At 51.4% G+C, this 19,594-nt stretch overlaps 1 protein-coding gene, 1 long non-coding RNA gene and 4 other non-coding genes across 10 annotated transcripts in view; 1 reads left to right on the plus strand and 5 right to left on the minus strand.

The window, feature by feature from the left end:
* Nucleotides 1-877: 877 nt before the first annotated feature.
* Nucleotides 878-8,886, minus strand: LOC114118468 (uncharacterized). Of its 4 annotated transcripts, XR_009596569.1 has the most exons (6): nucleotides 8,629-8,886; nucleotides 5,462-8,091; nucleotides 2,946-4,134; nucleotides 2,491-2,725; nucleotides 2,017-2,109; nucleotides 878-1,469 (listed from the first exon to the last, which is right to left on the minus strand). It is a non-coding gene; the product is annotated as an uncharacterized LOC114118468 (long non-coding RNA). The 4 variants fall into 4 exon arrangements; XR_006056282.2 differs by lacking the exon at nucleotides 5,462-8,091; XR_009596570.1 differs by lacking the exons at nucleotides 5,462-8,091; nucleotides 8,629-8,886 and adding an exon at nucleotides 4,759-4,869 and having other exon boundaries at nucleotides 2,017-2,725.
* Nucleotides 3,129-3,201, plus strand: TRNAK-UUU (transfer RNA lysine (anticodon UUU)). Its single transcript has one exon. It is a non-coding gene; the product is annotated as a tRNA-Lys (tRNA).
* On the minus strand, nucleotides 4,040-4,112 carry TRNAF-GAA (transfer RNA phenylalanine (anticodon GAA)). Its single transcript has one exon. It is a non-coding gene; the product is annotated as a tRNA-Phe (tRNA).
* TRNAK-UUU (transfer RNA lysine (anticodon UUU)) lies at nucleotides 4,704-4,776 on the minus strand. The gene has a single exon. It is a non-coding gene; the product is annotated as a tRNA-Lys (tRNA).
* Nucleotides 8,887-9,369: 483 nt separating the features above from the next.
* On the minus strand, nucleotides 9,370-9,442 carry TRNAF-GAA (transfer RNA phenylalanine (anticodon GAA)). Its single transcript has one exon. It is a non-coding gene; the product is annotated as a tRNA-Phe (tRNA).
* A 5,719-nt stretch (nucleotides 9,443-15,161) lies between these two features.
* Nucleotides 15,162-19,594, minus strand: part of OSBP (oxysterol binding protein) — a 29,420-nt gene continuing 24,987 nt past the window's right edge. For both annotated transcript variants that reach the window (XM_027979813.3, XM_027979814.3), the window contains exons 12-14: nucleotides 18,954-19,135; nucleotides 17,288-17,508; nucleotides 15,162-17,209 (exon numbers count right to left, since the gene is read on the minus strand). In XM_027979813.3, coding sequence (XP_027835614.1) covers nucleotides 17,067-17,209; nucleotides 17,288-17,508; nucleotides 18,954-19,135 — 546 coding nt within the window. In that variant the 3' untranslated portion in view covers nucleotides 15,162-17,066. The remainder of the gene's footprint in view (nucleotides 17,210-17,287; nucleotides 17,509-18,953; nucleotides 19,136-19,594) is intronic.

Consider the following 19,594-nt stretch of genomic DNA (forward strand, 5'->3'; position numbering starts at 1 on the left):
CTAAGAAGGATACAGGGGAAAAGTCCTCCTGGACACCAGTAACTCCCCTCCAAAACCCTGAGGCACAGAGGGAGACCCAGCCCCTGCTGCTGCTGCTAAGTCACTTCAGTCGTGTCCAACTCTGTGCAACCCCATAGACGGCAGCCCACCAGGCTCCCCCGTCCCTGGGATTCTCCAGGCAAGAACACTGGAGTGGGTTGCCATTTCCTTCTCCAATGCATGAAAGTGAAAAGGGAAAGTGAAGTCGCTCAGTTGTGTCTGGAGTACTGGAGTGGGGCCATCTCGTTCTCTGGATCCAGCTTCTACTGGGAGGGAAATTTGCTTTTCACTTTTGTCTGCTGGGTTCTGTAGAAAACACAGGATCAGGGACACTTTGATCTGAAGGACTGCCTATGTGATCTCTGAAGGATAGAATAATCTGATACATTTTTTTCTTCATTTATTATTTGAGACAATATGTGCTTGTTTTTTTTACCCAATTATACAGATGTACTTAGAGGAAACACACACTTCAACGCTGTTCCTCTAAAGGTGGTCATTTTTATTAGAATGCTTTCTATCCTTAAACATCTCATGTATATGCAAAAAACAAATATATAAATATATATATTTAATACATGTATACCTATGTTTAATACATGTATGTACAGAAAGGATGTATATTCCTGTGCACATCCTTTGACTCTTCCACACATATTCTGTCATACATATTGTTTGGCAACTTCTGTCATTTTTGTTCAATGTAACTTGCATATCTTTCCATACTGGATTACTTTTTAAACTTTGTTCATAGTTCCTGAGGTTACCAGAGGGGCTGGAAATGAACTCAGGTTCAGCTGCTCTCACTCAAAAGTCAATGTTCAAGAGACACAAGAACTGGTGGGAAAAGAAAGAAGCTTTATTCAGGAGGCCAGCAACCTAGGAAGATAGAAGGCAGGTATACCCTAAACCGTCTCCAAGCTTTCAGTTGGAGAGAAAAAGATTTCACAGGGAAAAACCAGGAAGTGTCCAGGGTGAAGGGGTGGGGCTTGTGGGCAGAGCAGCACAGCCAGCCCTGCCGGTCATCTTGAAGTGAGTAACGCTGTGGTCTGGCTGGACTGGTCTTGTTTTAATCACAGTTAATCTTCAACTCCAGGGTCAGTTTGGTTCCACTTTCTTGGGGCGAATTTCTGGAAGTATGCAAGCCACAGATTTGGTACTGCTCCAGATGGAGTCATTTGTGTCAGGGCTACAGTCTGCTCACTGCACAGCTAGCTTTTTCCCTCTGGTGGTGGTTGTAGCGTCTGCAGACCACCTCAGGAATGTGCATCAGATCTATCTGTGTCCTTCAGGGAGGAACTGAAGACGCCGTGCCTTCTGTGGCTGCTCTGTTCCCACTGTTACCAGTTCTCCTGGCCCAGGAAGAGGGCGGCAGAGGATGAGATGGTCATCTAGCACCACCACTCAGTGGGCGTGAATTTGAGCAAACTCTGGAAGATAGTCAAGGACAGGGAAGCCTGGTGTGCTGCAGTCCATGGGGCCGCAAAGAGCTGGACGCGACTTAGTGACTGAATAAAAACTCCTGGCCCAACTGCTAGCTTTTGTTACTATATGTTCACATGTTTCCAATCCTTACCTCTAGAGCTAGCCTTTGAGGGCCTGGGAGAGGAAACCTTTTCTACAAACAAGAGACAGGTAGAGCTTGTAGTAGGGAGGGAGGGGTGTGTCCAAGGAAGGCCCCCTAGGATCCTGCTCAGTTACGCCATGCATTTCTCCATAAAAGAACTACAATTATTTTTGCCCAACAGAGGAAGTGTCTGAATTCCAGGGACAGCTAAAACCCTTATGACGCTCTACTCCCATAGGATTCCCTTCCCTTCCTTTCTCTTTCAAGGGATCTTATCCAACGCCTCGATGAATAACATGGCAGTGAAGGAGCAGAAGTAAGAAGAAAAAAGGGGGGCCTACTATTGACAATTGAAACACACACACACACAACCTACAACTTAGGTGTTACGTTTTATTCAAGGGCCTTACCGAAGACTAGCCAGTGAAGCAGACTCGCAGGTAGCTCTGAGGAACTGTTCTAAAGAAAGTAAGGCAGGACCCAAGATATATAGGAACTTTTTTCTGGAGGGGAAAAAAAAAACGTAATTGAACATCAAAAGATTACTGCTAAACATAGAAAAACATACGTCTCACATTAATTATTTTAGTGCTTTTCTAAGTATGGGATGATGCAAGGATCGCAGCTCACTGAAATTATTCCTTTGACATGCATCTTAACTATCTAGGGCCAATATCCTGTTTTTTATCCATTCTGAATTCCCCTTAGAGTACACCAACAGGGAAGCTGCAGCGACTGATGGCTTGATGGCTGCAACATTCAGTGTTTGATAGAATGGCAGGCAACATGGGTTGCCTCCAGGGTAATAGGACTTCTTAAAAATATAAAATTCAGCCTGATGGAAACTTGTCAATGAGAGCTTCAGGGAAAACGCTCAGACTCACTAGCGGAGGTCTTTTCCCTTCTGCCCTTCCCTCCGCTCAGAATCCTCCTCCTGAGCCTTCAGGCTCCCAGTCACCACTGGCAGCTCAGCTGGGAACCATCACCAGCTGGAAGACTAGTTAGGACCCTTAACTTCCGGTGTTGACCGGCTTCCCACCACTCAAGCGCTTGACGTCTATTTCGTGCGTCTTCCCGCCTCCCTGAGGACGCCCACCGTGTCTTGGTCCTGGATAGGTTCTGATGAATAAAGACAGGAAACCTAATCAATTATTCATAAAGTTCCACCCACAAGATGCTCTGGGGCTCTTCACAGACCAAGATTGGGTTTAGAAATCCCCAGATCCCCAGGAGACCCGCCCAGGGTCCTAAATCAGAATTCCTCCTGAGATGTTCCCTTGAGGATGCAAGGGGTGAGAGCATCCTCCTTTGGTCAGAGCAGGGGTTGGCAGGCACTTACTGTTTTCTTCACAGTCTGTCTGTGATGGGATCAGAAAAGACTTCCACCAAGCGCCTGCTCCAACCTGATTTTGCAGTTTCACCACTCACTAAATCTACAAAAAGACTCAGAATTTTAATCCAATAGGAACGGCAGCACAGTCTATTTTCTGTGGATAGACTAGGAGATAAGGTACTTTCGAGAGCCTGGATAGCTCAGTCGGTAGAGCATCAGACTTTTAATCTGAGGGTCCAGGGTTCAAGTCCCTGCTCGGGCGGTGGTCATTTTAAACTCCTGAAACAAATTGAATGTGTCCACACCACTCTCTGAGGTGACGTTGTACAAAACACACTTGATTCAGTCCGGAGTTTACAACCCAGCAGGCAGGCCAGACTGGTGTGGGTTTTGCAGAAAAAGTGAAAGGGGAGGAAAGTGCCCGGTAACTTTCTGTCCCAACCTCAGTCTTTTACAGCCTTTGTATGATAGATATTGGTCTTTGGATATTTTTACCTTACAACTAGTATGTAGTATTAGTTTATATTCAAAACATCAGTAAACACATAACCAAGACAGTTGCATCCCTGTCGTTAGAGTAACGATGGTAATGCTCCTGACAGGAAATTTGCAAACAGTCGCTCTGAGCAACAACAGTTCACGCGCTGTTTATGAGAAGAGAGGTGAGAAAACTGAGGTTGCAAGAAATATTTTAGGTCGTGACACGTGCTTATAAATCACCTCTCCAGCCAGGAACCATGCCAACCATTCTTCTAACACTGGTGGGACCCTGATTTGCCAGTCCTGCTGTAGAGACCAACGTTTTGAACACTGTCTTCATGTCTGTCTCCGATAAGAAAAACTTGCAAGCCCAACGTGATTATATTTGGCATCAAACCCAAGACCTTCCACCTGTAGACCTGAGCGGACCGCATTATAAATGAGAGTCAGGCCACATGCTGCGCCCCAACATCCAACAGTGTTTAAGTGGAGTGACTGTGTGACCGGGTCCAGGTTTCTTTAAAGGCTTAAGCTCTTGGCATCTTCACCGTGTGTGGTGGCTTGCCTTTGGGAAGACACGAAGGAAAGGAAAGAACTCCAGATCCACTCAGCAAAAGTCCTGCCGAAACCCGGGATTGAACCAGGGACCTTTAGATCTTCAGTCTAACGCTCTCCCAACTGAGCTATTTCGGCGACGCTGGCTGCCTCTTCTACCCTGTTGAGGAAAATTTTAAAGAAAAAATTTAGAAGGACTCGTCTCGTCTCCGCTTTTTCAGTTGCCAGCTTCACCCTCCGAAGCTCCGCTTTCCGCGCGGAGCTTTCCAGAGCAGTGAGGAAGAAAGCGCGTCGCTGTGGCCTGAGGGACGTCCACGCCCCGCCGCGTCCCCAGCCGCCTCCTCTCGCCCCCTGACGCCCGCGCGGGGACACACAGCCGCCCGCGGGGTGCCCGCCGCGCGCCCGCCGCCGCGGTGGCAGCGCACGGCCTCCCTTAGCGCGGTCGCTAACCTGCCCTCAAAGCACCCACCACGAAGCAGGGCCGCCCCGCTCCAAACCCCGGGGGAGACGGGGGCGGCGGCCGCGCGGGGGCCCGGCCTTCCCGACGCGCCGGCCACCTCGGCAGCCGCGCCGCGCGCCGGCGGCTGCCCGGAACCCGGCCTGGTTCGCAGCGTACACGCGCCACATCCCACTCCCTTTCCTAAAGGAAAGGGGCTAACACACGGAAGCTCCGAAACCTCGTTCTCACTTTCAAAAGCCCCGGGATTTTGTTTTAAAAAGTCGGAGGCGCGCCCGAACAGGGACTTGAACCCTGGACCCTCAGATTAAAAGTCTGATGCTCTACCGACTGAGCTATCCGGGCTCACAGGCGGGAGGCGCACTCCGGTGAGGGAAAGCCGTGCCGAGGCCGGCGCTGAGGATTGTGGGGGGGCGCTCCGGGCGTGTCCGGCTCCGGTCGGCGGGTCCCGCGGCGGGGCGCGGGCCGAGCGGCGAGGACGCGAGGGAGGGCCAGGTGGCTCCCTGGCCGCCGAAGGCAGGTTTCTGCGGTGAAGCAGAAGAGGTGCGCCGTTCTGTCGAGAACCCTGGCGAACGCGCTTCCTGAGACCTGCACAACCCCGAGGCGGGAGAAGCCAGCCCTCAGGCCCGCACCGCGCGGCGCCCTCACCCCGGAGCGCGCGGGTCGGAGGCTCGGCTCGGCGCGCGAGGCGGGGTTGAGGCGGCTTCCTCGCCCGAGGAGCGCCACGCGGCACTTCCCTGTCGCCGCCCTGGGCCCGCGAGACGGATTAGCTGAGGGCGACGCTCGGGGCTCCGGCCCGAAGCCGTGGAGCGCCCCCGCCCTGGGCTCCGGGAGCCGCGCGACCCCGCGTCCCTCGGTACACGGCCTGTTCCGGCGCCACAGAGGCCTCGGTGCCCTTTCGGTCCTGTGGGCCTCGTCACGCCGCGCCCTGGGGAGGCGCTCGGTTGACCACCGCCCGCCGCCCGCCCCCCGCCCCGTCCTTGGTGCTCCCTCCCCTGCGCTGTGGGTCCACTGTAGACTGGAAGCAGACCTTTCAATTCAGTTCAGGTCAGTCGCTCAGTCGTGTTCGACTCTGCGACCCCATGGACTACAGCACACCAGGCCTCCCTGTCCATCACCAACTCCGGGAGTCCACCCAAACTCATGTCCATCGAGTAGGTGATGCCATCCAACCATCTCATCCTCTGTCATCCCCTTCTCCTCCCGCCTTCAGTCTTTCCCAGCATCAGGGTCTTTTCCAATGCGTCAGCTCTTCCCATCAGGTGGCCAAAGTATTGGAGTTTCAGCTTCAGCATCAGACCTTCCAGTGAACACCCAGGACTGATTTCCTTTAGGATGGACTGGTTGGATCTCCTTGCAGTCCAAGGGACTCTCAAGAGTCTTCTCCAACACCACAGTTCAAAAGCATCAATTCTTCGGTGCTCAGCTTTCCTTATAGTCCAACTCTCACATCCATACATGACTACTGGAAAAACCATAGCTTTGATTGGAGGGACCTTTGTTGGCAAAGTAATGTCTCCGGTTTCTAATATGCTGTCTAGGGACCTTTGGGGCCATGTAATTAATGCTTTAATACAGGAATATGGAACTGCTCAGATAACACAGAAGAATGCATAGAAGACAAGGAGAGAAGGACTTGCCAGCAGGGGTGCAGGGAGAATTAGAACTGTGCCATGAAAGGCGAGTAGGAGTGTGCCAGCCTTTCAAGCTTGCTGATGCAGGCAAGTAACACCTGTCTTCCCCCGGCCTCTTGTTTCTGTCTAAATACCTCTGGAAGAGATTCTTCAGGCTAGGAACTGGGAAGAGTTTGCCTTTTTAAGGCAAAGGCCCAACATTTCCTAGGAATATATTGCCCACCCTCATGGTCCCGAGGTGGTTGACGTTGTTCAGAGCACTTTTTCTTCAGGAGCAATAATACCTATCTTATCCTTCCATCTTACCTGTGTGTAACACTTTAAAGCATGCCATCCCGGTGGATCCGGAGAAGGCAATGGCAACCCACTCCAGTACTCTTGCATGGAAAATCCCGTAGACAGAGGAGCTTGGTAGGCTGCAGTCCATGGGGTTGCTGAGAGTCCGCACGACTGAGCGACTTCACTTTCACTTCTCACTTTCATGCACTGGAGAAGGAAATGGCAACCCACTCCAGTGTTCTTGCCTGGAGAATCCCAGGGACAGAGGCGCCTAGTAGGCTGCCATCTATGGGGTCGCACAGAGTCGGACACAACTGAATGGACTTAGCAGCAGCGGCATCCTCGTGGATAGATCAAGGCTTATATTATTGGGGCTTCCCTGGTGGCTCAGACGGGAAGGAATCTGCCTGCAATGCAGGAGACCCAGATTTGATCCCAGGGTTGAGAATTTCCCCTGGAGAAAGGAATGACAACCCACTCCAGTATTCTTGCTTGGAAAATCCATGGATAGAGGAGCCTGGCAGGTTACAGTCCATAGGGTCACACAGGACTGAGAGACTATTATTTCATTGGCTCAGGGGATTGTGGGGGCTGGCAAGTTTAGAATCTACTGGGCTGGACAACAAGCTGGAAATTCATGTGAGAGTTGATTTTGCAGTGTCTAGGTCAACTTCAGCAGGGCAGCCATTTATAGGCTCAGGCAGATTTTCAATGTTAGTCTTGAAGAGAGTTCCTTCTCCATTAGGAAACCCCAATCTTTGTTCTTAAACCTTCAAATAATTGGATGAGGCACACCCACGTTATGGAGGGTAATCCACTACTTTATTCAGAGTCTACTGATTTAAATGTTAATTACATCAAAAGAATACCTTCACAGCACCATCTTACCCGGCGTTTATGTACCAGAGCTAGCTATATTGACACATCAAATCCACTATTACACACGCTGACATAAATCATGCAGTTTGTTCTGCCTGACATTAATCCACTGTTTTTTTTTCCTTTCTTTTGATCATCATTGACTTTTTCAGAGTCCCTTATCGAAATGCATCCTTCCACCCGAAAGCAGAAAGATTTAGGGGATGAAGCTCCTCCTCAGCAGCTCTCTTGGCACAGGTTAACAGAAAGGGGAGAGCAAATCACAGGTCCTCCATGCTGACTTTCATCACATCTTGAGTTTTTAGAATGTGAGGTGTAGGCCTCCTGCCTCTCTCCCTGTGTCCTAGCCTGGGAGCTGCCAAAAAATGGAGCCTTGCCTGAGAGTGGGTGGTCCATAGGGCTTCCCAGGTGCCCTAGAGGCAGAGACCCTCCAGCCAATGCAGAAGTAAGAGACCCCTGATGGATCCCTGGGTCAGGAAGATCCCCTGGAGGACGGCATGGCAACACAGTGTTCTTGCCTGAAGAATCCCATGAACAGAGGAGCCTGGTGGGCTACAGTCCGTAGGGCTGCAAAGAGTCGTACACGACTAAAGCGACTAACACTTTTAATTGTGTGTGCCATTGCACTGCCTTGAATGAAGTGGCTCATTATCTCGACAAATTTTTCGATGTCTTCTGTTTGTTTTCAAGATTCAGTCCAGAGCTTTCAAATCTCCCTTTCCTTGACACCGCCATCCCAGACCAATGTGGGCAGCACTGGAAACCTGGAACCAGGTAAGATGGCTGATTCCAGGATGTTCCCTGGTGGTCCCCACCCAAGGTCTTGTCTGGTGGTGATCAGAACAAATCATCTGATGCCTTTTGAAACCTGCCAGTTGTTAAGAACAAGAAACTACCAGTCTCTTCTGAAACCCAGTTCCTCCTGATGAGAATTTCTGAGTGTCTTTGCCGAGGTGCGTTCGGGGTGGGGGTGGGGGAGGGTGGGAGGCCGCATCCCGTGCAGAGCAGTGTGGGTGCGGGATGCACAACAGCGGTTTGCGACTAGCAAATAAAATCACAGTTAAATGTGACTTTCAGAAAAACAACGAGTATGCAGTTATTATGTCCCGTGCATTCTTTGGGACACGCTTATACTAAAAACAGTCCTTGTTTCTCTGAAAGTTAGATTCAGTTGGGCGCCCTGTGTTTGATTTGGTAACCCTAGTGCAGACATAAAACAGAAAGGAATTCCAACCCCTCACCCCACCTCACCCGGCCACCGCCACCATCACCGAGAGCTGTCCTTGTGCCATCAAGCCAAGCCGCAGTTGAGGATCTCTTTGGCAGAAAGAGGGCGCAGGCTGTGGCCACCCCCGAGGGCAGCCCCCCACCCCGCAGGTGGCGGCCCCCTGCCCGCAAAACCCACCTGCAGAGCCGGGAGCCACCGACCCAGACGCGCGGGGAAGATCGGAACTCCTGCAGCTCACGGAGCATGGTCTGAACCAGGAAGGCAGGATGAGCTAGAAAGGGAATAAAGTGGAAGAGCCTGGCGCCTATGATACAGAGTGAAGTAGGTCAGGAAGAGAAAAAACATATGTATGTTGAGGCGTGTGTGTGGACTCTACAAAGATGGTACTGAAGAACCTCTTTGCAGAGCAGCCGTGGAGACGCAGACAGAGGGAACAGGCAGGGGAGGAGAGGGAGGGACGAGTCCAAGAGTATCGCTGAAAAATACACATTATCACATGTGAAACAGAGAGCCACTGGGAACTGGCCGGCAGAGGCAGGGAGCTCAAATCTGTGCTGTGACGCCTGGAGGGGTGGGTGGGGTGGGGGTGAGGGGGGTTCGCGAGGGAGGGGCATGTCTGCCTACAGCTGACTGCAGAAAGGAACACACTACTGTAACGCAGTTATCCTCTAACTAAAGATAAATTTAAAGAAAAAATAAGGACCCGTGGTGCATGGGGAGAGCTGGTTCCTCACAGACTTAAGGGCAGGGAAAGGGACACTGACTTGATATTGACCAGCTTAAAGGCAAAGGTTCAAGAACCAGTGCTTCCTGTCCATCCAAGGGCAAATGAGGTCCCCCTTACCGACGGGGGAGACAAGGATACAAACCATAGAGGGTATTCATGGGATATCTGTTGGTGGTGACGCCTAAAACCACTGCCGAAACCCGGGATTGAACCAGGGACCTTTAGATCTTCAGTCTAACGCTCTCCCAACTGAGCTATTTCGGCGACTTCTGGGAAGTGGCCTCCTCGCATCTGTAATTAAATATCTGCTCCACTGTAGCAAAAGAAGGATTTGGATATACCTTTAGCAGGAGGTAGGCAAGGCCTCTATTTATAAGCTAAAAGTCATAATTTTACTTTTCTCTTTTTCTAACTACCTTGCTATTTGTTTTTCTCATGTAAAAATAAATCATGGACTTTTTTCATGTTAGCTATGTAGACCTATTTCATTCTTTTTAATGCTTACACCGTATTGGTTGTGTGGCTATAACACAATATACTTAATCAAATTACTAATGATGGACATCTTTATTTTTCCCTCAGTTTTCATTATTAAAAACAATACTGTAATGACTATCCTTTTGTATTTGTTTTTCTTGTTGAGAAGGCAGATTTCACAAAGCCAAAAGATATGAACGTTTGGAATTTTTCAGATATTGTCAAAGTGGTCTCAAGACATGTATGGAAGGAACAGATAGGAAGGCCATTTGTAAAGATTTCCAATGTAAATTTTCTGTATTGCCTCCCAATGAAGTATTATACATAAGGTCAGGGTTCAGTTCAGTTCAGTCGCTCAGTCGTGTCCGACTCTGCGACCCCATGAATCACAGCACGCCAGGCCTCCCTGTCCATCACCATCTCCCGGAGTTCACTCAGACTCATGTCCATCGAATCCGTGATGCCATCCAGCCATCTCATCCTCGGTTGTCCCCTTCTCCTCCTGCCCACAATCCCTCCCAGCATCAGAGTCTTTTCCAATGAGTCAACTCTTTACATGAGGTGGCCAAAGTATTGGAGTTTCAGCTTTAACATCATTCCTTCCAAAGAACACCCAGGACTGATCTCCTTTAGAGTGGACTGGTTGGATCTCCTTGTAGTCCAAGGGACTCTCAAGACTCTTCTCCAACACCACAGTTCAAAAGCATCAATTTTTTGGTGCTCAGCTTTCTTCACAGTCCAACTCTCACATCCGTACATGACCATTGGAAAAACCATAGCCTTGACAAGACGGACCTTTGTTGGCAAAGTAATGTCTCTACTTTTTAATATCATGGTATCTCTATGTTAAAAAGCATTGATTTGCTAAATCTAAATATTTAAAGTGTACCTCAATTTTGTTGAGGCTGTATATTGTCACCCTGCTTATTTAAACTTATGTGAATAGTACATCGTGTGAAATGAGGGGCTGGATGAATCACAAGCTGAAATCAAGATTGCCAGGAGAAATAACCACCTCAGCTATGCAGATGATTCCACCTTTATGGCGGAAAATGAAGAAGAACTAAAGAGCCTCTTGCTGAGAGTGAAAAAGCTGGCTTAAAACTCAGTCTTCAAAAAACTAAGATCATGGCATCTGGTCCCATCACTTCACGACAAATAAATGGGGTAAAAGTGAAAACAGTGACAGATTTTATTTTCTTGGGCTCCAAAATCACTGCAGATGGTGATTCCAGCCATGAAATTAGAAGTTGCTTGCTCCTTGGAAGAAAAGTTATGACAAACCTAGACAGTACTAAAAAGCAGAGACATCACTTTGCCGACAAAGGTCCTTGTAGTCAAACTATGGTTTTTCCAGTAGTCATGTATGGATATGAGAGTTGGACCATAAAGAGAGCTGAGCGCCAAACAATCGATGCTTTCTAATTATGGTGCTGGAGAAGACTCTCGAGAGTTCGTTGGACTGCCAGGAGATCAAATCGGTCTATCTTAAAGGAAATCAACCCTGAGTTTTCACTGGAAGGACTGATACTGAAGCTGAAACTCCAATACTTTGGCCACTTGATATAAAGAGCCAACTGTTTGGAAAAGACCCTGATGCTGGGAAAGACTGAGGGCAGGACAAGGGGGTGCAGAGGATGAGATGGTTGGATAACATCAGTGACTCAATGGACACGAGTTTGAGCAAACTCCTGGGAGACAGTGATGGACAGGGAGGCCTAGCGTGCTGCAGTCCATCGGGTCGGAAAGAGTCAGACATGATTTAGTAACTGAACAACAAAACCTCAATTTTTGTAATCTCATCTCGGCATTTAAAAACTTTGAAACATAAAGACATCATCAAAAAGTGGAATTGACTCAAACCTCTCTCAAACCCTGAGAAGCAATCTGTAGTTTAATAATATCCCCTAATATGCTGATTTATCCCACCTTCTCCCATTTCATAATTTTTGACCCTTCGCATTCATACATTGTATATGTGTATATAATTGCAGTAGCCCAGGCTCTAACTGAATAATAATCTCTGCAGATGGGGCTCAGAATTATATATTTTTCTAACTTCCAGGTGATTTCAATGTGCAGCCTCTCAGCATCTCATTCAGCTTTTGCAAAAATGTGGCCGTTGCATTTGGTCCGATGACTTGAACTTTTACTGGGATGTAGTTGGTTCACAGTGCCGTGTTCCCTTGGGGTGCACAGCAAAGTGAATCTGGGCCCGTGTTTCAAATTGCTTCCTTAAGCTCGCCGCCGGCTCCTCCAACTCGGAACGCCCACAGTGAGCCCGTTTTTCCCTCTAGACTTGTTTAGCTTGCTACCACCTTCCATCCAAGTTTCCAGAGCGGGAAAAATACAGATTCCTTCCTCCTTCCCTCTGCTCTCCACCAGTAGTCATGCTCAGGCGCTGTTCATTCCTGTTCAATATTAGCGGAATTCCCACACCTCTCATTCTCACAATTTCTCCAGCCTCTTGATTGAGTGAGTGCCTATCACTCATTTCCACACTGGGACTCAGGATCCTGCTTACAGATCTCTCTCTGGCTCCCTCACTGAAAACAAAACCAAGACTTCTTTGAACACTGAAGTATATAAAGACTTCCATGACTTGTGATTCACTTCTCCCCATCACCGAATCAGTGTCCTCTCCTTGACCCTAAACTCCAGCCATTCATATAGCCATCCAAACTCAGGATGCTTTCCTTCATTTTGGTCCTGAATTTTTGGTCCATGCAGCATTTTATACTTTGCTCTTCTTCTAACTTGCAACTCTCAACGCAGAGACACTGTCCTGGTTGTGGAAGGCTTCCGTGAACGTCTTTATCAGCACCCCCCCCCACCCCCCGCCCCACTCCCTATAGGCGAGTTGCCTCTCTACAGTGCCATTTGTCAACCTAGATTGTAATTGTCCATTTATCTGAGCTCGTTATCCCTAATGTATATTATGTAACAAGTTGGAAGTCAATGTTTAATGAATGAATGAAGACATACTTAGCCATATCTATCTCAGGGCCTACTGGTTTTTTGGAATGTGTTAGTCACTCAATTGTGCCTGACTCTTTGTGACCCATGGACTGTAGCCTGCCAGGTTCCTCTGTCCATGGAATTTTCCAGGCAAGAATGCTGGAGTAGGCTGCCATTCCCTCCTCCAGGGGATTTCCCGACCCAGGGATTAAACCGGTGTCTCCTGCACTGCAGGCAGATTCTGTACTGTCTGAGCCACCAGGGAAGCCTAAACATCTGGTTCTTTACTAACTTCTAAAATTACCTGATCAAACTCAGGTGTGACTTCCACAAGGCTATTTATAGAAGAATCTGCGATCTCTAGTTTTCACCTTTAAGGAAACTGCATCTGATCAGCTTGGTAGCTTCCCCTGCGGAATCAAGGTGAACCCCAAGAGGAGCACTTTGCCTGAAAAGACAGTAGGGAGGACAGCCTGAGATGAATGCAACCACCGTTTATCTTATGAACTTTGGAATGGAAAACCATGGACGGCCTCGGGAATGCTTCCCACAGGGCAGGGCATGTTACTGGGCAAAAGCTTTATAAACCTTTAGAAGCAAACTCTTAAGTTTTTATAACAATGTTAAGAGCTTCACAAGATATATACCTTATAGTGAATACGTTCTAGTGATTTTTCTACACTTCCTTTTAGGATTATAAGTTGATTTTCATTTGTCTCGCTGAAAGTAGAGCAGATCCTTGAAGTATAGAGGTTTAATGTTTTTGTGGGACTTCAGAGGTCCCTGTGGAGAAGGAAATGGCAACCCACTCCAGTATGCTTGCCTGGGATAATCCCATGCTCAGAGGTGTCCGTGGGGTCACAGAGAGCTGGACAGGACTGAGTGACTGGGCAGAGTTCCCTGACGGATGCAATAACGTGTCACTTTGCTAGGTCATACATAACTGAATCATGAGGAGGGTAGGCTCCAGGGACCTCTGTCCCAGCCCATCATGTCGCAGCAGCCCCTTGAAGGGCTGAAGGAAGGGCCTTGAAAGGATGGAGTGGAGCTCGACAGCCTCACCCTGAATGGAGAAAGAACGAGGAGAAATAGCACGACACCCCTCACGTGTGGAGTCTAAACAGAAAGGACACAAATGAACTCACGAAGCAGAGACTCACAGACTTAGAAGATGAACTTACGGCTGTGCGGGTCACCGTGCAGGGAGGGCCAGCCGGGGAGTCTGGGATGGACATGCACACACTGCTGTGTTTTATTTAAAATGGATAACCAGCAGGGCCTATTGTACAGCACATGGAACTAACTCTGTTGACTATTATGTGGCAGCCTGGATGGGAGGGGATTTGACGCGGGCAGAGTGGATACACGAATATGCATGGCTGAGTCCCTCCGCTCTTCACCTGAAACTGTCACAACGGTGTTCACCCCGACACAAAATAGTAAGTTAAGAAAATAAAGGACGTTGAAATGTTTTGGGTACATTCGAGTGTCCCTATTGGCGGAAATTACACATCTCCTGCTGTTCAAGATTTCAGGATGCAGCTCTCACAAATGTCAGGGGTCTGCCACCATGCTGTAGCTGCCAGAAAAAGCCACTGCTGATACTTCACACCCAGCCCACGATGGGCATCGGGCAAATGACTTGTACCAGATCAGTGGCCGTCCCAAGAACCAGGCTCGAAAAAACTAACCCTGACAATGTAACTGATTTTGTGGGCAGAGAGCCTTGAGCAGTGAAGGCGTCAGGAGGACGGACTCTGAGAATGCTCCTTCCTTCAGGTAGGCCTCCTCACACGGTATCATCCACATTAAAAGCTTCTGGAAAGAGAGGTACCCATTTCTTCACAATGTATAGCCCAGGAGGAGGAAATGACTTAGCTACCCGCTGCCTCCCCGCCCAGTGTCTCACAGAACACAAGGTTGCAGAGGTCGCAAACTCCAGGGTTAAACAAACCCAGCTTGGAATTCCAGTGGTGTGACTAACCAATCAACTACGTGACCTTGAGTAAATTAGTTTATTTTCTGGGCGTCTTTCTTCATAGTCAGCGTGACAACTATCATGAATGTCTTAAACATTGTTTAAGGGGAAGTCAGGCAACATTGAGCGCTCCAGTCTCAGGACCCTGGACACAGAGACACAGACTCAGAGGACAGGGACCGCTCCCCCAGGCCAGGAATCGGCACTGGCCTCCTCCAAGGTCTCCAAGCCCCTTCCACGGCTTTGCCCACCTTCTCCCCTCTTTGAACTTTGCAGAGAAAAACTAGACTATCATTTTCCGTGTCCTGACGTCTTTCCAAGGTCTTCCAATCACCTCTCTTGCTTATGCTTCAAAACACAGAATTTGAATCCCTGTGTGGATCAGCCAAGACCCTGAGAATTTATACAGGTGGGTGAAGTTAAATTCAAACATCTGGAAGCCCATGCCCAGTTTTTCACCGTTTCCCACGAAGATCAAGGTCCCTGACTCCCAGAAAACAAATCACCATGGGGCCAGTTCACCTCTTCCCGCCGCCTCCTACTCAGTAGAAGTGAATCAGACAAACAATCTGACTTTTTAAAAATTATTTAATTTAGTAGTTTTCTTGGAAAAAGAAAACAATAAGGCAAAAAAAAAAACCTGAAAATATATATAGTTTTGTTTTGCGTCCGTGTGACTTTATTTCACCTGAAGGACTCGAAGCTTCTTCCTTGAGCAGGACTCTGAGGATCAGGCTGGAAACGTAGTGCAGATAGAGGAGGCAGGGGTGGGCGGACAGAGCAGGAGTTCGGTCTCCGGGGGTCCCGCCAGCCGAAGCACCCACCCCAGGAGCGGGTCGCTGCTTCCGTGGGCCTCCCTGGAGGAGGCAGGGCGCCGTAACCCCTCGCTCGTGCTGGAAGCGAGTCCCCGGAGGCAGCGTCCCTGCGGGCCCGGCTTCCCCTGGAATGATTCCCCCAGGGACCCACGCTGGCTGAGGTTCGGCAGGTACGGAACACTAACAGAACACCAAGGAAGAGCAGACAAGGAAGGCACCTCGATTTGCGATCCTCAACCAAGGGTGGGTGGGCGGCACGGGGTCAGATTTCTGAACGAAGACAACTGAAACGAAACGCGGGACAGGAAAAGGAGACCGGGGCCCAACAGGCGCGGCTCTTCCCCGGCCCCAGGTCCCAGCGAGGAGGACCAGCTACGCGGCGCTGCTGCGCGCGGACAGAGGCGGGCTGCAGCGGGAAACGCCCCTCCTGCCCCTCTCCCCACTCTCCCCCCGGAGGAGGAGGACAGGACGCTGGGCAAGGGGCAGGGCTTCGTCCTGCAGAGGCGGGTGAGGAGAGCGGAGCCGAGATGGCAGTGGGCGCCCAGGATGCGACCCGCGGACACAGACCCTGCCGGGTGACCGCCGACGGGCCCGCCCAAGGGGGGTTCCCATCCGCACGAGAGTGTCCGAGAGTTCCGGGGAGACAAGTGATCAGAGAGCAAGATTCTTACCGGGAGGGAGGGAAATCAAACAGAAAATTCGGCCTTTTCTCTACATATATATAATATACAGGTATTAACACATTATTCCAAAAGTGGCTTCAGTCCGTGGGCTCTGAGAGATGGTGAAAACTCACTCGGGATAAACGCCTTCTCTCGGATTCTGAAGTCTGTCAGAACGGGGCAGGTAATGCTTCGTCCCTCGGGCACAAACCTGAGCGGGTACTGTGCCCGGAGCAGAGATTGGAGGGAGAGAGAGCGCGCGCGCACACGAGCGAGCGAGCAGCCAGGATCGCAGAGAAGGCGGCGGGACGGTGGGGTGAGGGGGCGGGAGAGCGCGGCGGCCAGCCGTGTCCACGCGGCCTTGTGCTCCGGGTTCTCCGAAGCTCTCTGCCTGAGGGAGTCCGTAAAGTGGCCCCCCCCTCCCCACCCCGCGAGGAAAAGGCGACCCTCCTGCGCCGCCGAGAGGCCGGGCGGCCGTCAGGGAAGGCGGAGAGCAGCGGGCTGTGCCCACGAGCGAAGACACTTCCTTCCAAGCACGGCCTCTGCGCGTCCTGGTCCTGCAGACGAGCCCCTCGCGGGCGCCCCGTGCAACCCCAGGAGTCTCCTGGGCCACGCCTCGGCTCCACCAGGGCGCTCACCACGCTCCGTCGCCAAGTCTGAGCGTGTTTCTTTTTCGAGGATCAGCTCCCGCTGCACAGCGCCGGGAGCCCCGCAGCGTGCTCTGCGGGCCTGGCTGAGTGGCTGCTCCGGGGGGTGAGGGCCAGCATCTCGGTGGCGCCAGTGGGGCCCCCGACTCTGGGGACGTGGGGGGCGCCTCCCCGACACGCACGCGGGGTCCAGAAGGTTGATTTCAGGGTCAATCAGCTAAGGCAACCAGCCAATCACCACCAACGGCGTCTGCTTCTGGTGACTGATTCGCAACAAGTGATTGGTTAAGACAGACGAGCTCGGCGGCAGCGCCGCAGCAGTCCGCGGGCTCCTCCTCCTCGGCGGCGCCTTCAGAAGATGTCGGGGCACGAGTCCCAGTCCTGCCGCTCCTTGCACTCCCAGTAGCCGCCCCGGTAGATGTGCGTCAGCTCCCGGGTCACCGGGTCCTTCCTGCGCTCGAACCACAGCGCCTTGTAGGGGTCATGGGCCGCGCCTGTGGGGCAGGAGGCGGGATCAGGGCCGCGGGCGCCTCCCTCAGTCGGGGCGCGGACACGTGACGGGGCGCCCTTACCATCCTCCGTGGCCCTCATGGCCTCGGCCTCGCGCTTCTTCCTCGCGAGCCGCTGCTTCTCCTCCAGGCGCTGCTTTTCCGCGTTCGCCTCGTCCCAGCGTCCGTTCTCCATCAGCCTCTGGTCGGGCCGCAGCCGGCTGTCGGTGGGCGCGGTGCCGGCCTCCCAGGCGTTGAGGGTCAGAGCCAGCTCGGAGAAGTAGTACATGTTCTCCGCGTTCTTCCTGCAGGGCAGGGGTCAGGGAGGGACGGGCACCGCCAGGGCCCAGTGCCCCGGGGGCTGGAGCGCAGCTGAGCTAGCCCCAGGGATGCAGCCCCAGGTGTCCACAGGGCCTGTCGGGGCGCCTAATTAAGAGGCCCGGCGGGGACACCCCCGGCCCTCCCAAGGCACGTCCCCCCTCTCCTCCCGGGGTCCCCCAGCTGGATGGTTTCCCAGGTGTGGGTTATGCTCAGTCGAAATTGGTAAGACTGAAACATTCTACTAAATAAAACCTCAAACTTGGTTCCTTTTGCTCTTTTCTACCACGTTCTGGGGTAACCTTGGCCATCACTAAGGACTGAACATATCAAATGATGGCAGCCTCCACCTTAATTATTCCCAACGTCCTCGCTTACTCCTTGGAAGAAAAGTTATGACCAACCTAGACAGCATATTCAAAAGTAGAGACATGACTTTGCCGACTAAGGTCCGTCTAGTCAAGGCTATGGTTTTTCCCGTGGTCATGTATGGATGTGAGAGTTGGACTGTAAAGAAGGCTGAGCTCTAAAGAATTGATGCTTTTGAACTGTGGTGTTGGAGAAGACTCTTGAGAGTCCCTTGGACTGCAAGGAGATCCAACCAGTCCATTCAGAAGGAGATCAGCCCTGGGTGTTCTTTGGAAGGAATGATGCTGAAGCTGAAACTCCAGTACTTTGGCCACCTCATGAGAAGAGTTGATTCATTGGAAAAGACTCTGATGCTGGGAGGGATTGGGGGCAGGAGGAGAAGGGGACGACAGAGGATGAGATGGCTGGATGGCATCAATGACTCAATGGACGTGAGTCTGAGTGAACTCCGGGAGATGGTGATGGACAGGGAAGCCTGGCGTGCTGCGATTCATGGGGTCACAAAGAGTCGGACACGACTGAGCGACTGAACTGAACTGAAGGACTGAACATATCAAACGATGGCAGCCTCCACCTTAATTACTCCCAACATCCTGGGCCTTATCTCAGGGACCGCCATATTGCCATAAGCCTTTAGACCACAGGAGGTAGGCATCTTTCTCTCTCAGCCACTTCTGAACAGTTTTGCTCTAAATTACAAAAAAAATATTCTTCTCAATCAAAATTCGAAGGACCTCTGGGTGTGTGCATGTTCAGTCGCCAAGTCCTGTCTGACTCTGCGACCCCATGGACTGCAGCCTGCTAGGCTCCTCTATCCATGGGATTTCCCAGGCAAGAAAACACTGGAGTGAGTTGCCATTTCCTTCTCCACCAAAGGACCTTTAGGAGACACCAAATTATTTTTTGGCAGGTGTGGTCTGAGTCGTTTGAATTCTCCTGGGACAAAGCAGCTGACAACCCCACCCCACAGGGCCGCCTTGGGGTCCTCTGCAGGCGTCCACACTGGCGCTGGTCCGTGCAGACTGAAGCAGGAGGGCAGGGGAGGGGCCAGCGAGATACTCACGGTAAAGGGTTCCGCTTCCAGAGCAGCACCCTGCTCTCCTCCGCGTCGTGGCCGCGCTGCCGGGCGTCACCCCCGTTCTCCCCGGGGACCGGCTGCACTTTGAAGCAGTCCATTTTCTCATCCCACGTGCCCAGCAGCGCGAAGTGAACTCTCCCCGACGCATCGGTCACCTCCCCCGTCACCTAGGGGTGGAGAGCAGGCTCAGGAGGGCGGCACAGAGCCCGCGCCCCTGGGTCGTATCGGCTGGCACCCTGCTGCACAGACTCCGGGGAGCCGCTCGCTTACTCCGTGAGCGTGTGCCTCAACTGCCCACAGGAACAGCGTCATGAACGGGGCTTCGCTGCACTCTGTGGCACGGCGGTTTCTGCCGTATGACGTGTGCAGAAGGGCCTGATCATACTGGGTATTACGCTGTGTTCTTCTCCCCAGAAATCAGGGAGACCACAGACGGACCTCTTCACTCCCCCAGCACAACTCCCGGCACAGCTCCGCTGCGGGGCTAACGGAAGCCTCGCCTGACTTCACAGGGGCGGCACCCCCGTGCCTGCTCCCTGCGGTCCTTCCCTTGGCCCTGCTGCAGCGTTTCCCGTTCTCAGGCTCTCACGGTTCTTTCTGTTTGTTGGCCACATTCGCTCAGTTTG

Source organism: Ovis aries, chromosome 15 (genome assembly GCF_016772045.2).
Source record: "Ovis aries strain OAR_USU_Benz2616 breed Rambouillet chromosome 15, ARS-UI_Ramb_v3.0, whole genome shotgun sequence".
Lineage (NCBI taxonomy): Eukaryota > Metazoa > Chordata > Mammalia > Artiodactyla > Bovidae > Ovis > Ovis aries.